Genomic DNA, 18,700 nt, shown 5'->3' with positions numbered 1-18,700 from the left:
TATTTGTTATACTGAGTAAAAGTGATGGCACATTTTGTGAGATATTCCAAGGGGATGGGTTATGTCATAAAAATAATTCAGGTAATATTCTCTTTCTCATGTTTTCCTCTTGTGGACACAGGGGATCCAATTAAGCAGCACAATACAAAATGTTAAATGCAATTTTAACATGATGTAGAGCGATTTTGCCAGGTGTGCCACTTAAAAGTCAGGAGTAAAGCATGTTTTCAGTCAAATGAATGAACAAATATGTCTGCCTTCTTTTTCACTTTATGCTTTTAGTTCAGTTCAGATGTTTTTCGGTATCTCAGGGTGGCACCCGGAGAACCTTGTGGAGAGTCCAAACTGAAGGATAACCAAATGATTTATCTATTGAGAAGTACGAACGTAGAATGTAAATTTTGCAACAATGTGTCTCTTTGTGTATAAGAAGTGAGTCGACTGGCTTTGCAAATGTTTTCTTAGTCTCATTTATTTTCTCTTCCAGGAGTCTCCGTCAGCATCTCCACCTTCAGCCTGGTGGCCATTGCTATCGAAAGATACAGTGCCATCTGTAACCCACTGAAATCCCGTGCATGGCAGACCCGATCTCACGCCTATCGCGTCATCGCTGCTACCTGGGTGGTGTCATTGTTAATCATGGTGCCCTATCCGGTGTTTAGCACTCTCAAGTCTTTCCCAAGGCATAATGGTACTGTGGGCCGCATGTGCCGCTTGGACTGGCCCAATCCACAATCTGAGCAGGCCTGGTAAGTGCTTATTAACATGTTATGTTAAACTATTTGCCGCCAGAGAAAGAAATATAAAAGATAGGTGAAAAAAAGCATGGTCTGTAATCAGTTTATCAGACATATCTTTATGTAAAGAAAAAAATATCTGTGTGGGCTGGATGACTAGTTTGGAAATGATGACTGCCAGCTATTTTAAAGCAATAATATCTGCCATTCTCAATAGATAAACTCTTGCCAGCGTCTGTGAAAAGCAAGACTTCACATGCATTACAATTATTTGGTGTGATGTCTTCACAACCTTGACAGGGATAAGTGAGTAAAATATGAATGCAATGGAAATGGAATACAGTTTCCATGGCTTTGCTTCCAAAAGTGTGGAAATTCTTGGATTCTCACTTACATTAAGTGGAATGTCATTTGTGACCAAGAAGAAGTAACTAAAAGTTTCTTTTACTGAAAACGCTGCGTCCAGATAAGCAGAATCAACTTTAAATTGATGACATTTCAATACAATTTTCCTGTCAACTACAAATCCATCTCCTGTCAGTATAATCTGGTCAACTATAGATCAAAGTCTTTTCAGTAGCTAATTATAACAGGACAACTTTGAATCAATATTTTTCCTATGGCATTACTATTACACTGTCAGGTTTCATCAATATTTTAACTTTGATTTGATATTTATTTAGCATTGAGATTTCAATCTTGACCATAATGATGATTTGGATGAAAAAAACAACATTAATTTAATGTGATTTTGCTATTTGGGCAGAACCGTATTAGATTACTAAAACCGTGATTTTTTTGCGAGAATGTCTCACGACAGTGACGTAAGTGAGTGCGCCGTTAGTGACAACAGCTGTGTGCAGATCAACAGTGGATCATATATCGATTGTGGGAGAGAGTATGAGCGTGCAGCGTTTAAAGCGTGGAAGTACTGACCTTACTTTGAGTTTGATTCCATAAAAAGTGACAAAAACATTAGCGTCCATCGTGCGTGGGAAGAAAACTTCTTTTTACTGCGAAAATAACCCCTAAACTTCCAAGCAAGCACCGAGTGCACTATGACATAATGGGAAATTCACAAAGAAACTCGTGGATTCTTCAACTGACCGCGGCACACCTGCACCAGGGTAAACCTCTGCCTACCGCAGTCCTGCTTTACAGGTGAAAATAGAGCAACAGGACCGCTGAGTCTTTGACTTTATTTATTTTCTGCTGTGTTTTACTTGCATCTATTTGAAAGAGTAAGTGTAAACACAAAAAATATTTTATTTTATGTGCTGGAATGTGCAGAAAATAGGTTTAAATGTTAAACTAATTTATTCAAGTCAGAGAATGTTGCATATAATTAAATTTTTGCTTGATGCATAAAGTTGAAAGATTAAAGCTGATAAAACAAGTTTTAAAAAGAGACTTTTCCATTTGATTACATTTTGTATGATGGATTATGCAGAAAACGTAGAATTGGGCTGAAAGATCTATCACTTTATCACCTCTTCAGGTTGTAAATCGTGTTTTTAAAAAGTAACTAAGTAACTAAGTAATTAATTACTTTTGAAAATAAGTAATCAGTAAAGTAACGGGATTACTTTTTTGTGGAAGTAATCAGTAATTAGTTACTGATTACTTTTTCAAGTAACTTGACCAACACTGCTCGAGACACATTTCTATTATAAACTCCTGTTTTCTATCTTCAAACAATTCTTCTCCTATGAGCAAAGCCAGTGTTGTGCATAGTACATTTCTATGGTGCCAAGAAAGTACAGTGTTACATTTTTTGAACTTTTTTTTACAATTTAATCGCTTTTTGAAAAGTCCCCCTAGCTTGCTAACTGGATTGTTTGTTTGTTTTTAGCTTGTTTGCAAATCTGACAGTACTTTAGCATTATTGTTAAAAACCGTCAGGTCTAACTGTCTTTAAACATTTCTTCTTTCAAGCTGCAAGTGTTAATTTTAAAATGAAGTCAAACTTGACACGATAACTTTGTACAAATCTACTTTAACCCTTTGAACAGATTCACAGAATGTGAGGGTGCTTAAAATGAAATTAATTTGGTGATCAGTTTCACAGTTATAAATGCTGCTGTGTCCAAGCATTTGGTGGATTTTCTCTTTGGCCAGAAAGAAATGTGAGAGGGATGAAAAAAGAGAAGGCTCTTAAATTCTTGTCATTTTAGAAATGAGCCCCCGGGCTGAAGTTGCTAAGGTGGCTATGGAGTGGGTGTTTGAAAAATGAATGAAATCAGTAGGTGAAAGTTTTATAAGACAAAATTAGTGAGCAGGCAGTTCCTGTTGAGAGCCAATATGAGATGGATCACTTTTGTAGCTTAGCAGGGGTTATACCAATAAATGGAGGCACTAGGAAAAAAAGGAAATAACTACATTATTACACAAATATTCTGCAGATAATGTGTCTACCCTCAGTGTGATCATTTCACTGTCTTTTTAAATTAATGCAATAATTTCTTCTTTCCCTACTCTTTGCTTAGAAAGAGGGAAGAGCAAATCTTATGAGAAGGTCAAGAGAGAACCGATTATTGCCGTTACAGTCTGGATTGCTCCACGTTAGGAAATTCATCTATTCATCTATAGCTCTCTAAAGGCCAGTAAAACCAGCTTTCTTGTTCAAAAGCTCCCCCAAATAGATGGATACCACCTCAGAGAAGACACGTTAAATCCTCTTGGGATATACTACTCAGGGATTTTTATAGATCTGTCTGTGAAAACTTTGGATTCTGTACGATGGTGCAATTAAAGTGAAGAAGAAGATGAACATGGCCAGAACTTGTACATCTCTTTTTCTCTCTTTTTGACAGCCTTTTGTGGTGGAACACTGACGAATTCTCTTTTCTCTGACTGTCTATCAAGCTCTTAAGCTTCACTGAGAAAGATGAGGCAGTGGGAGAGCAGTTAATTAGCCTGTTCAGTGAGGAGGTGGAGGAGGAAGGAGAAGACAATCAAGACTCAGATGTCAAAAGTTTCCATGTCACAGAGTACAAGCGCATTTCAACTTTTAATTCCTTGTCAGGGGTTAAAGCTTCCTAAGAGATAACACAATCTAGCTTTCGCTAGATGAAATGGACACCTAATCACCGAAGCAGCCATTTTTAGGTTGAGATCCATAAAAGAGCCATAAAGTGGTTAAAAGTCAAAGTCAAGCAAAGTATATATTTGCACTTACACATCATGTTCACTGACAAAGTTGCAAAAAGTACTCTGAAACGATGACTAATCTTATTCATTATTCACTCCACGTTTTGATCTGAGCAGATAACATTTTGCATTAAAAAGGAAACTGTATGGTTCTAACATTATGAATGGAGTGTCTTTGACTCTGTCGATTTTTCATTATCAGCGTTGGACCTTTATTTAGACCTAAAATACATCTAAATCGTATCTAAATTACAGCTGATCAACTATTCAGATCAGAGCTCTGATTTTCAGTAGATAAACGAGTGCAAGATTTGGGTCTAAAACAGAAGCCTATGTTAGTGTTGCACATCTGCATTCCTTTTAATAGCTATCTGTAGGTGACTTAGGTGATTGGTAAATGGACTGGTTCTCACATTACATTACTTTTCTACTCTACTAGAACACTCAAAGCATGTTATTCATAAAGGCACTCTTTTCTATGCCTAAGTGCTTTCTATCTAACATTCAATGCAACTGCAAAAAAACTTGTTGTTCTGTTGTTGGCCTTTCAATTTAGCTCTTGCCGCAGCCAGAATAAAAGTCACGAAAGAACAGATTTTCTCTATCGTGAAACTGTATTAATAATAATGACAGCTCTTCACTATAGCCAGTGTAATATGTTGATCGTTATTATCATTTTGCACTTCTTCCTCATGAAGGTGTGCGCTGTCACTCCCTTTCCTGTTCAAGCACTTCTTCAACCAGTTAGCATTCTACCAACGCAAAACATTATCAATGGCAGATTAAGTTCTGCACACAGGCATCACTCTGGGAGCCAAAAACTACATAGACTAATGTGGTACCATAAATTCTGCTGGAGGCTTCACCATGGGACTTCCTACTCAGTGAAACTATGGTGGATTTCTTTTTATGTACAATCTCTGCTTCTATCTCAGACTTAATAAAGCAAAGCATAGCTGGATTTTACAATTTTATTTAAAGATGACTCTTGCAATTAATTTGTTAATTCTTCTTTTTGTTTGTTTTAGTAGTTTTCAGATGCATAACCATACAGCTAAAATCCACAACCTTAGAGACAATTTGAAGATGTATTAAGTTCTCGACCTTATCGTCCAACTAAAATCTGAGATATAAATAAAGCTGAACAAATATCCTTTGTAGCCATTTGAAGAGTTTTGAAGAGCCCCCTTTTGATCTTAACATAAACTACTGCTGGAAAGCTTGGGATCATTCTCAGATGTCCTCATTTTTGAAAGAAAAGCATATTTTTTTTCTCTAATTTAAAATTAAATTGACCAAAATTGTTGTGAATGGAAAATAATGATTATGACACAGTGGAACAGTTGTTCGCACTGTTGCCTCACAGCAAGGGTTTGAATCTGCCAGCTGGTCGGGCCTTTCTGTGTGGAGCGTCCATGCTCTCCCTGCGCTTCCATGGGTTTTCTCCGTGTGCTTCCTCCCACAATCCAAAGACATCCATGTAACTGCTACATCAGCTGTAATGGTTTCTTTGTGTCTGTGTTGGCCCTGTGATGGACTAGCAACCTGACTGGGACATACCCTGGGTCTTGCCCAGAGACAGCTGGGACACGCTCCAGCCACCCCCAACAACCCTGGATTGAGTGAGTGGCTAAGAAAACAGACAGATGTAATCAATCATTATAAAATCATTAATGGTTTAATGACTGAATGGTTTAATCTGTGTAGGCCTAGAAACAGCCATCACTCCTTTTTTTCAGTGACACATTGGGTTCCCTAATGCTATTTGATCACGTGAAAGACCAAATTGATCATGATTGCACAACTGAAAACTGTTGTGCTAATTAAAAAGCAATAAATTTGGCTTGTTAAGTTTTCTGGAGCATCAGCCTCTGTGGGTTCGATTATAGTATATAAATGGGCAAAAATAAAGAGCCGTGAGATATGCTAAGTATTTTTGAAGAATATTCCCAAAGGGAAAACTGCCAAAAACAACCCTCAAGATGGTAATGATACCAGACATTTTTAGTGACTCTAACCTTTAAAACACTGCAAACTGTAAAGCACTCTTTGACTCTTGTCTGTGAAGTGCTATATGACTAAATATTGTGTGCTTACTTGAAAGGATTCATGCACTCAAAACAGTAATCATCATCAGCCTCATCATCGGTGCTGTGCCTGTAGATAATCTGTCTGCAGCAGGTGTCTTTTGCCTAACACAGCATATTTCACTGTAACTGATGGTGAAGAAAATCCGTACGCCATGTTATGAGTAAAAATCTGGGACTTCAGGACTTCAGCATTCTGGGGTAAGGCCAGTCTAAAGCGTCAGCTCACTGATCACATTGGCCTACATGGGCGAGAATGCGTTTGAGGGAAAATGTTTGCTTTTAAACTATATTTTGCATCATTCACAAATATTAAATTAGCTTGACAATCCTTGATCATTTATGACTGTGTGCTGCATTGTAAATGCAACATTTAAACATTTCAAAAGGGCTCTTTGTTTCATTGTAAATCTGTTTTAGGATTTACTGCCAGGGTCTATTGGCCCAAATAACTCTACAGTTTATCTGTTTTGTTTTTTTAAAAATTGCCTCTAATTTCCTTCCCTGGAATCCAACTGAATGAGTCATTAATGCAAGCTGTTATTATGACCTCCATCCATCAAACCATCCAACCAATTCCTCAACTGCTTGAAACCTTTCCCAGCTGTCATTAGGCAAGAGATAGGGCACACGGGTCACCAGAGTGACCTGCAGTTACATTTTAGGAAAATGGTTTCTATTAATATTGAATTGCCTCGGTTATTGTCATTATAACATCAGAGTTTTTGGTTTCAAAACGCCACGCAGAGCAAATAAAAAGTTGAACCCTGAAACATGTAGGTTAGAATCTTCCTTTATAGAGTCGATTGTTTAGTTTAGTTGGAGAACTTTTGACTCGACTACTTGCTGCTGTTACACGTGTTCGTTTCTGATAACCTTCAAGTTTTTGGCGCCGTGAACACCTGTAAACGGTAAATGGCCTGCATTTGTATAGCGCTTTACTTAGTTCCTAAGGACCCCAAAGTGCTTTACACTACATTCAGTCATTCACCCATTCACACACACATTCACACACTGGTGATAGCAAGCTACATTGTAGCCACAGCTGCCCTGTGGCGCACTGACAGAGGCGAGTGACACCTGTAGTCTGACTTAATCCAATCAGTGTTTTATTTTCTGAACACTGCTATGCTTTGCTCATTTACTTTCTGGTCTGAATAATAAAGCCTTTTACATTAAAAAAAAAGAGCCTCCTGCTTTGTGGCGACCCTCCAGCAGGTGCACTATTAGCTGAGTTAGTGCTTTCCAGCTCTGACTGAACAGGACTGGAAATTAAAAGTGCAAAAGAAATTTATGACATATGCACCATCATTTTCTTTGATGATTAATGCGAGCCAAACGCATCTTTCCTGCTTGATAATCATGTTGCTTTCAGGTGATGTGGGAAAAGAGGTAGCTATGAATATTCAACATGTTTTTTTCCCTCTGCTTCAGCTCTACCCATCTGGGTTTTCCCTTTGAGGCAAAACAAGCGCAGATCCACTACTGCTGTTTTTAAATGCTGTTTCCACACTCCCGCGTGGTCACTTCCACACAGCTTTTGTCTAACAGATTTTCCACAGTATTAAACTGCCAGCTGATAGACGCCTTTATTTATTTTTTTATTTTTAATGAGAAGTGCTGAGTTCAGAGAGTTGCCCAAGCAGACATTAGAATATCAGACAATGAATGAAACATGGCCTCTTCCTGTGTGCTGTCGCTTTTATGTGCTGACTGATGCACCGCAGACACCGGCTGCATCTACTCAGCGCCGGTCCATTTATTTATTACCTTGCTTGTGCGTGCTCGTGTTTTGCTTTACTTGTACACGCCACCTTCTCCTCTCTCTCTAATACACACATTCGTTCATTCGATTCACTAATACAGTCTCTGGTTTTCCAGTCCCAGGTGGGAAAACTCAGCAGCTTTCAAACAAAGCTCCAGAGCGTCGAAGGACTTCCACAGAATATGTGCGGAGGGGTTTCCGTCAGATACTGTGACAGAGCTGACAGAGGCTCTAAGCCCTTTGAACCTTTTTGCACTACTCAGAAATTCCTCTGTCAACATTTTGCTCTGCTTTTTTCTTTTTTTTGCTCTACACTCAGTTCATAACTTTTTCTTTGATGTGCCACCAATCTAAGCACTGCAGAAAGCTGGGATTGGTATTCTTTGTCGTCTGTGAATAGAAAACATTCGTGTACCCAGTCTAAATCAGTTGAAAACATCCACAATAATTAGATAATCTTTTAACTGTATTTGTAAATGTTATGTGCACATTTACATACAAACCGGACACTCTGGGTTTAATAGTTTACAGCCTTTTTTATCAGCAGCATAAGAGCCACACAGAAAGTTCTAATATTTAACTCTCGCACATTGGTTTAAAGTGGAACACAATTAAAATCATTGGCGTTATTCAGTGGTTTGAGTGGAGATTCTTGCTATTGATCTCAAATGACCAAGTTATCTAACTGCAGCAAACAGCTGATGTGTACTAAATGCTCATTTACAACTACACGCTTCTACCTGGACAGCATTAGTAGCTTATTTATCTAATTTTCATTCGACTCATCAACGGTCTGATTCAAGCTGTTTAAGGTCACTTTACCCTTCACTTAAGACAGCTTTCCAGCTAGTTTGTGTTTAGCAGTTCTGGGGTACTGAGTATTAGACATGATTGAGACATAAGTGTGTTTGGGACTTTTTAATCCCATTGCAATTATAAACAAGTGTTAAACTGGGCTGAAATGATCCAGAATGGCATTCTGGCCCCTTCAATTAGTGAGCAATAGAATCTTGTAGACAGGTTAATAATGCGAATGACTGTCAAATGGACCAGTTCTTACTTGTGCTGCAGACTCTTGTTGCTTCCCGCGGCGGTATGGAAACACTTGCACAGTAATAAGAAAATATTGTTAGCCCACGGGCTGCTTACATCTTCAGTGCATTCATTTGGCCTTCTCTTCCCAGTGATGCGTTTATGGTGCAGATGTAAAAAAAACAACGTTTAAGTCATGCTATGATACTCAGCATCCAGATAGGAGCTACTGAAGACAAGCAAGCATAAATGGATTTTTTTTAGGTGCCAAGTCCTTTCCACTGGAACTTTTCAAACAGCTTGACAAACATGACCAAACACACAAACTGTGTCGGTGCAGTTTGTTGCACAGCGTGCCTGCTAGCGAATGTTGAGTTTCCCACTCTTAGTGTTGCGCACAGGAGAGGAAGATGAGAGGTTATTTTCAAAAGTTAGGACTGCACACCAAATCCATTGTTCTAATTAGTTTTAAAGTTTTTAAGTCAGATATTGAATCTATGCATGCTGTGCTGCTGAATTATGTTTTTGTGAAATGTTTTGCAGAACAAATTGAAGTAGGTCTAAACTCATTTTGTGATAATACTGTACTAGACAGTTTGGTGCTGATTAGATTCACTCACTAAATTCTACCTTTTATCCTTATAGTATCTACAGGTTGGATCTCATCTTTACAGCTACAGTACCTCTCAGAACAGGCTCTGCCGCATATCCAGGGCTAACACACAGATAACCATTCACACTCACATTCACATCTATGGGCAATTTGGAGTTTCCAATAAACTTATCCCCACTAACTGCATGTCTTTGGACTGTGGGAGGAAGCCCCGGCCGGAGAGTGGAATTGAACTCTTGTTGCTGTGAGGCAAACCACTGTGGCACTGTGCTCAATTTAACCCCGAATTATGTATATGTTGTTGTTTGAATATGGTAGTTGAAACAGTGTGAAAAAGTAGTTGCAGCCTTTTATCACATTTAAATGTTTCAGATCATCAAATAAATTTAAATTCTAGACAAACATAGCCTGAGTAAATACAAAATTCAGTTTTTAAATTATGATTTCATTTATTAAGGAAAAAAAAACTATCCAAACCAAACTGATCCGAGGTGGTAAAGTAATTAACTTCCTGTTTAAGTCATAAATTAACTGCTATTATCCACTATTTTTTTGAAACCTGAGAGATGAGATTCAGTTTCACTAGCCTCACCCAGGCCCGATTTCTATTTAAACAGGACCTGTCTGACAAAGCGAAATAGGCTAAAAATGTCAAAAAGCAACACATCATGCCATAATCTAAAGAAACAACTGAAAAGCACGCCACTGATATCTAGTGAGGAAAGGGAAAGACATCTCTAAGGCTTTGTTGAGCCATTTCTAAGTCCTGTGAACCACAGTCAGAGCTTTAATCCAAAAAGTGAAAACAATTCAAACAGTGTTAACCTTCCCAGGAGTCGTCACCCTACCAAAATTACTCCAACTCCACGCTGATGACTTATCCAGGAGGTCACAAAAGAACTCAGAACAACATCCAGAGAACTACATGCCTCACTTGCCTTAGTTAGGGTCATGATTCAATAATACGAAAGAATCTGAGCAAAAATGGCATTCATGGGAGGGTTCTAAGAAGAAAAACACAGCTGACTGAAAAGAACTCAATCACATCTTTGAGGGGAAAAAACATCTGGGATACTCTGTGGACTGGTGAGACAAAAATTGAGCAGAACCAAAAATGAGCTTTTTGGGACGTATGCATCATTTGGCATAAAACTCACACCAACAGTCAGACATGGTGGTGGCAGTGTGCTAGTGGGCCGGGGCTGCTTTCTTCCTTCAGGACTTGATACAAATTAGTTATAATTGATGGAACCATGATTTGTGCTCTCTATCAGACAATGATATAAATGATTCTCCTGAAGGAGAATACCAAGCCATCAGTTCATGCCCTGAAGCTCAAGTGCACTTGTGCACCCACTTATACAGTGGGTCAATGATCTGAAATACATCAGCAATGGTGTGAATGGTTTGAAAAACAAAATGAAGGTTTTGGAGTGGCCTTGTCAAAGTCGGAGTCAAATCAGATTGAGATGCTTTGGAAATGATTTATATTTTAGTGTGGCTAATGTGCAAAAAACTAAGAAATAAAGAAGCAGGCAAATATCTTTTCACAGTACTGAAGCTACAAAAAAAGACAGCTACCAAAAAGATTTAACTCAAATGTACTATATTTTATACCTGGCAGTATAGTGGTTGGCAATGTTTTAGACACCACCCATGGCCGTAAGAATGGATGGATAGTTTTATAACTTGTAATATTTGATATTTTTGCCTTTTACCTGTAGAAAATGTTGAGAAACTGAGAAATTTGTCTTTTGAACAAGTTTTTACTGGGTGAGAGGTGATCATAGTCTTTTTGTTAGCAAACATTTTTCTAAGTAAAGCAAAACTAAACATATAAAATACATTTTTATGCAGATGACATAGTCCTGCATGGACAGGATTCTTCAGCGCCAACTTATCAAACTAAGGATTGTATTTTTCCAGTGTTTTTCAGACATGTCTTAAGATCCTCAAACTTGTACTGATTGATAACAAAACAAAAACAGTACTTTCTACACTATGATCTTCTAATCTACATATGTTGGGATATTGACACTGGAAAAAGCATGGTGCAAAGCCCTGTTGTGTCATGCATCTCAAAAAGGTGTTTAAGGAAAGAATTTGTAGTAATTATTATGCCAGTTGGTCTTCATGTACAGTAAGTAAGTTAAAACTTCATACTGTTGTTCTGGTCTTCCAATAAGGCTGCGGCAAAAAAACCCAAAAAAACCCCACTACTGGTGATATATACAAACGCTGCAGCATCAAGAGTATCACCAGAGGTAAACAGCTCAAAGAAAAACAGAGTGTAAAGGTGGGTTACACTGCAGGGTGCTGAGGGGGGTCATGGTCTGCAGAGAGGAGCTGCAGAACTGACCTGAGATGCTGCAGTACATTTTGCTAAGAAGCAAAGGGGGTAAAGATAACTGTTGGGAGGAGCATCTGTAGGGCCTTTAGCCCATCTCCTGGATGTGCATGGCAATACAGAGGCAAAGAGAAAAACAGTTACGCTCACAAGCAAATTTTTCAGCTGGATTTCTTCAGCTTTGAGGACTGATTTAGTTGCAACTCTGTGATTTTTACACCCCTTTTATTCCATTCTGGCTGTTTTCAGGTACGTGCTGCTGCTGCTCATTCTGTTCTTTATCCCGGGAGTGGTGATGAGTATAGCCTATGGTCTGATCTCCAGAGAGCTCTACCGGGGCATTCAGTTTGAGCTGGGCCAGAGCAAGGAGGCAACTGGTGAGATCCATTATACATTTAATCCAATTGTGAAAGGATTGTTGTTTGCATTGATTTAACTTGTAGTGAAGATGAAAAATCACTTTCTCCAGACCCAAATGGGGCTGCCATAAATTACATGTGGAAGGCAGGAAACAATCAGAAGGGCCAGTAAATGTTCCCCGACTATAAATGGCTAGTAAATATAAGACATACGCTATTGTGAAAATAAACGTGCCTACTTGAGTTTTATTGTTATGCACTTAGATAGCACACTGTCATTTCCAGGCAACAGCAGCAAATAAATATTTCTACACATATACAAAGGGACATTTGTGTAATCTGCCTCAAGCAGAGAATGACATATTTTGTTGCTACCTGGAGGTTCTGCACCTGTTCCATCCAAAAATATACTCCACTGTCCTTGGAACCACTCGGGTTGTTGTCTTGCGGCTGATATTCTCCATTTAAACAGAAACAGAAAAAAATATATCTGATATAGCTGAAATACGGTCACTTTAGGTCAATTATAACTGCTGCTATAACTGTGTGTATCAGCAGCACCAGTTTCCATGGAGTCCAGTCTTGAGTGTGATTCATCAAGGTGGGGAACATGTGAAACAGAATTCAGTAGTGATGGTAATTTATTACTGAAATAAAATTAGAAAATAGATCGTAGCAAAATAAACTTCCATCCTTGCATGGAATTCCACATGGAGTTGAATCATTTAGAGTTGGGTTAGGGTTATTTTAAGCTACAGGATAATTATGCAATTTTCAGACACTAGCAGACGGTGCGTTGCAAATCAGGTTTTACATTTTGGTTGGCATCACAGTCATTTTGTTTAAATGTGTTTCATTCAGGTGTTCTAAAAAGATGAAAGCGTGTAAGAATGGAAATGAACCTTTCAAAGCCATTGCCACATTGTTTCCACTGTAGAAGTGTGAACAAACAGAAATGAAGGCTAAAGTGCTCCAAGCAATTTGTTATATTGTTACACTACTGAGAAATCTAATGTCATTAATGCTTAACTTTGGAAACGTTACACCCAAGAACTGCATGTGAAGTAAACCCAAACACACCTGCTAATCCATGATTAAGATCAGAGGAAAGCCTGGTTTCTGCCTGACATCTCTTCCTGTTAAAAGGGAGTTCTTCATCCCCGCCGTTGACTAGTTCTTGTTCACATGGGTTATACATACGGAGAGTGTTTGAGGGTAAGATTTAACAAAATAAGTATTTAAGATTAAGTTTAGAAATGTTATTTCATCCATCCATCCATCCATCCATCCATCCATCCATCCATCCATTTTCTTCCACTTATTCAATTCAGGGTTGCAGGGAGGGGTGGAGCCTATCCTAGCCACAATTTTATTCATTTTACAAATTACTTTGATTTTGATGATTATTTCGTTAAAGATCATGAGGTAGAATATATTTTTAGAACCTACTAATAAACAAATAGTGAAATTAGTTCTCCAAACTCTGGACATACTGAAGCTATGTGTCAAAATATCGGTATAGCTAAACAGCTAATGTTAACGTGTGCTGGCCAGGATAGCATTTATGATAACTGTTTAATACTTAAATGTTGTTCAAACGGGAGATTTATCGACCCCTGAAATTCCTCCTAAAGGGTTTGTTCAGTGTTATGAAATTTAACCACTTCAGTTGTTAGTGAGGGAAGGTGGGGTGTTTCTAACTGTCTGCAGCTGTGTCAGCTGCAGGAAGCCAAAATGTATTGTAATCATGTGTCACCTGTTTCTGTTAATGACACGTGATTTAAGGTGACTCAAACTTACGCTTTCCCCCTGTACTTCTACAGGCCAGAAAAATGGTGTAGACAGACCTTTGACAGGGCCGAATGACGATGATGATGGCTGCTACATCCAGGTATCCAAAAAGCCCTCCTCTTCTGTGGAGCTTCCCACCCTCTCTGCCTCATCTAGCACCGTGCAGGTCAAGACTGAGCGCGCCCGCAGCAACACCTCCGAGGCTAAGCTGCAGGCTAAGAGGCGCGTCATCCGCATGCTGATGGTGATCGTAGCACTCTTCTTCATCTGCTGGATGCCCTTGTTCACAGTCAATACCTGGAAAGCCTTTGACATGAAGTCTGTCACCAAAGCCCTCTCAGGAGCACCCATCTCTTTCATCCACCTCCTGTCCTACACGTCGGCCTGTGTCAACCCCATCATTTACTGCTTCATGAACACACGTTTTCGCAAGGCTCTGCTGTCCACTTTTGCCTGCTGCAGTCGCAACCGTCTGTGCCGCAAATGCTGTTGGTGCAGTGGGAGGGAAGGTGGGGAAGACGGCATCAACGCCACCTCCATGGGCACATCGATGGCGACCTCAATGTCCAAGTTCAGCTACACCACTGTAAGCACCACCGGCACCTGCTAAGCCTCGAGGAGGGCCGGGTGGTCGCATCAGTGGCTGTGGTTACAGTGTATGTGCCATCTGTTTTATTTTTTCCCTGTTTTTTTTTTTTAATCTTCTGTTTGTCACTCTTCATCTTATTATGGTGTGAGTCATGTGCTGAGTAATATCCATGCCCTTGCTTAGAGGTCTTTTTCAAAGGTCTTCTTTAAATTCTTCGTGCATGGTTGCAGAATGTGAAGTGGAGAAAATACTGTTTCTTTTTGGTGACATCCTTTTACTCCAGTTTAACTAGCAGCATCTGCTTTGTTGCATCCTGAAAAGAACATCAAGTGCCTGTGCTCTTTGTGTGGCTTTGTTTGTTCGCTAGCTGGGACGGACATTTTAGTGGGAAAACTATGTTGAAAATATAAATTCTGTGTACATATTATTCTGTCTTTAAGTTTATTTAAGGTGAACGTTTTGATGGAGACTGCTAAATAATGAAGACCGGCTAACCTACTGCGAATGGAAGGATTTCGGTTCCATTTTTGTTCATCTTCAGTCATTCAGGGCATCTTTTTCTGGTGCCAGTATTATTATTACTATTATTTTATTTTTATATTCATTAATCATTGATCTTATCATTAATATTAATGCTAATTAATCACTAGCCTATTTATTTATGACCATTTTCCCACTTGATATTATGGCTTTTGAATGAGTACTACCATGCAGGGAGTGCAGAATTATTAGGCAAGTTGTATTTTTGAGGAATAATTTTATTATTGAACAACAACCATGTTCTCAATGAACCCAAAAAACTCATTAATATCAAAGCTGAATGTTTTTGGAAGTAGTGTTTAGTTTGTTTTTAGTTTTAGCTATTTTAGGGGGATATCTGTGTGTGCAGGTGACTATTACTGTGCATAATTATTAGGCAACTTAACAAAAAACAAATATATACCCATCTCAATTATTTATTTTTACCAGTGAAACCAATATAACATCTCCACATACACAAATATACATTTCTGACATTCAAAAACAAAACAAAAACAAATCAGCGACCAATATAGCCACCTTTCTTTGCAAGGACACTCAAAAGCCTGCCATCCATGGATTCTGTCAGTGTTTTGATCTGTTCACCATCAACATTGCGTGCAGCAGCAACCACAGCCTCCCAGAAACTGTTCAGAGAGGTGTACTGTTGTCCCTCCTTGTAAATCTCACATTTGATGATGGACCACAGGTTCTCAATGGGGTTCAGATCAGGTGAACAAGGTGGCCATGTCATTAGTTTTTCTTCTTTTATACCCTTTCTTGCCAGCCACGCTGTGGAGTACTTGGACGCGTGTGATGGAGCATTGTCCTGCATGAAAATCATGTTTTTCTTGAAGGATGCAGACTTCTTCCTGTACCACTGCTTGAAGAAGGTGTCTTCCAGAAACTGGCAGTAGGACTGGGAGTTGAGCTTGACTCCATCCTCAACCCGAAAAGGCCCCACAAGCTCATCTTTGATGATACCAGCCCAAACCAGTACTCCACCTCCACCTTGCTGGCGTCTGAGTCGGACTGGAGCTCTCTGCCCTTTACCAGCCACGGGCCCATCCATCTGGCCCATCAAGACTCACTCTCATTTCATCAGTCCATGAAACCTTAGAAAAATCAGTCTTGAGATATTTCTTGGCCCAGTCTTGACGTTTCAGCTTGTGTGTCTTGTTCAGTGGTGGTCGTCTTTCAGCCTTTCTTACCTTGGCCATGTCTCTGAGTATTGCACACCTTGTGCTTTTGGGCACTCCAGTGATGTTGCAGCTCTGAAATATGGCCAAACTGGTGGCAAGTGGCATCTTGGCAGCTGCACGCTTGACTTTTCTCAGTTCATGGGCAGTTATTTGGCGCCTTGGTTTTTCCACACGCTTCTTGCGACCCTGTTGACTATTTTGATTGAAACGCTTGATTGTTCGATGATCACGCTTCAGAAGCTTTGAAATTTTGAGACTGCTGCATCCCTCTGCAAGATATCTCATTATTTTTGACTTTTCTGAGCCTGTCAAGTCCTTCTTTTGACCCATTTTGCCAAAGGAAAGGACGTTGCCTAATAATTATGCACACCTGATATAGGGTGTTGATGTCATTAGACCACACCCCTTCTCATTACAGAGATGCACATCACCTAATATGCTTAATTGGTAGTAGGCTTTTGAGCCTATACAGCCTGGAGTAAGACAACATGCATGAAGAGGATGAAGTGGACAAAATACTAATTTGCCTAATAATTCTGCACTCCCTGTATTTGGCCACAAGTAAAAGTTTTAATGGAAATGAAGTATAATATTGTTTTTTGGATGACATAATTGATCATTAACCTCCTAAGACCCGAACTTTTTCATGGCATGCATTTATATTTTCTCTTTGCTATTTGGGCTCATTGGGACCTGATGAATGTAAAAACAAAGAATTACATGATTTTTTTTCGCCTGATTTTTGTTTCTGAGAAAAATGAGATCCACATACGAGCACATTCGCTTTAAATTTTGATAGAACAGTGGCAGTCTAACGTCCTCGTAAGTGGATATCAGGCCCTTGTAGAGCAAAATTTTATATTTTGGTCTAGACAACAAAAAAATGTGATGTCCACATATGTGGACACCAGGTCCTAGGAGGTTAATTAATTATTGTGCTGTTTTGGGTAAACTGGGTAAATGTTTCCCCCCACTACACTTTCTTATACTACAGAAAGGAGAAAGGAACACAAGTTTTTAATTTTTCTATGTAATTAAAAACCTCAACGTGTACAATAAATGGCCCAAAAATCCATATCTCTTCATATACTTACTAATGTGAGAGCTTTAATGAAAGAGGTGAGGACTGTTCATCCACTTATTCTGCTTGTTTGAGGCCTGGTGGTAAGCGCATATCAGAAAATGTGAATCTGCCTGAAATCTCTGCAGCACAAAGTGCAACAGTTTAGTTGGGAATATTTAGCTAGTTTCTTCTTAAACTCACCAAATCAAAAGCAACTACTGTAGCGACTCAGCAGCAGTTTTAGAGGCTTTGCGGCACCTTAGAGGTCAACCATTCTCATGTTTAACTAAACTAAAGCTTTACATGTGTAATATATAACCAGCTGTTAAGAAGGTGAAAAAGAGAGAGAAAGCACAAATGTTTGGTGAAAACCTTGCTAATAGCTAGCAAGAATGCTATAATGTAAAGCTGATCCTTCAGGGAAACAAAGGTATGAGATGGTCGGAGATAGTTGTTCAATACAGAAGTTTACCTACCTGCTAAGAATGAAAGGGGACCTGTTATTCTTTGCCTTACTTTATGTCATATGTGTAATGTATTAATGCTTGTTGTTCATGTATAGCAAAGGATCAAATACTTAGGCAAACATACATAAAATTAATCGCTGAAAGCAGAATGCTCAAGCTGTAAGCTGAAGAGAAAATGAATAATTTATATTAAAAAAAATTGGCAGCTGATGCCCAAAAGGAACAAGAAGGATGTTTACAAGGCACTGGATGCCCCTTTGCAGGCTTCTGAAAGCTGGTCAATCAGAGGAAACTGGGAAAGGAGGGAGCATAAAGAAACATGAGATAAAATGCCCTACAATCTAGCTTGGACAATGCAAAGCTATATCTGTGCATGAGGATAACAAAAAAAGATTGGTAAGAGTAATAGGTCCCCTTTTAACAGAAACATGTTCAACTGGAAGCAGGAGAGGAGGGACTGGGAAATGTTAATAGCTTGGAAAGTTTGCAAAGTGTGTTTATGTGTTGAAATTACTCTAGAAACCTCTTCGTTCAGTGTTGTATTGTACATGCGGTCATGCTGTCATGTCCAGAACTGAAAATGAAATAAAAACTAAATGAAAAAATAAATGCCTCACAATTTCAAAGAGTGGATTATTTTTCTCCTTTAAAATGTTTTTTTTTCCCAGTAAATCTTAATTACCCCCCCCCCCCCAAAAAAAAACAAAAAACCTCAAACAAATAAACAAACTAACAAACAAACTTTGTTATCATTCAGTTGATAATGTTACAATATAAGAAATTGACTGTACTAATATCATTGTAATTCCATCATTAGCAGTCGAAGGGCTATTCGGAGGCAGCATGAGAGAAGAAAAGGCAGGAGTGAAGCTGTGACAGTGGGGACTTTAAATGTAGTCACTATGCCTGGTAAAGCAAGAGAGCTGGCTAATATGATGGAGAGAAGAAAGGTAGAGGTATTTGTGTGTGCAGTTGATCT

At 39.0% G+C, this 18,700-nt stretch overlaps 1 protein-coding gene across 1 annotated transcript in view; it reads left to right on the top strand.

Moving 5' to 3' along the window:
- The window catches only part of LOC146681569 (cholecystokinin receptor-like), a 66,700-nt gene extending 52,127 nt beyond the window's left edge, over window positions 1–14,573 (top strand). Inside the window, exons 3-5 of the mRNA XM_085448956.1 lie at window positions 488–749; window positions 11,981–12,108; window positions 13,914–14,573. Coding sequence (XP_085305082.1) covers window positions 488–749; window positions 11,981–12,108; window positions 13,914–14,491 — 968 coding nt within the window. The 3' untranslated portion in view covers window positions 14,492–14,573. The remainder of the gene's footprint in view (window positions 1–487; window positions 750–11,980; window positions 12,109–13,913) is intronic.
- Window positions 14,574–18,700: the final 4,127 nt, after the last annotated feature.

Source organism: Copadichromis virginalis, linkage group LG23 (genome assembly GCF_057382275.1).
Source record: "Copadichromis virginalis isolate Kocher_CV1m ecotype Utaka linkage group LG23, C_Virginalis_male_GT1.1, whole genome shotgun sequence".
NCBI classification, from domain to species: domain Eukaryota; kingdom Metazoa; phylum Chordata; class Actinopteri; order Cichliformes; family Cichlidae; genus Copadichromis; species Copadichromis virginalis.
The sequence above is the reverse complement of the archived record's forward strand: the minus strand, read 5'-3'. Positions and strand labels throughout refer to the sequence as shown.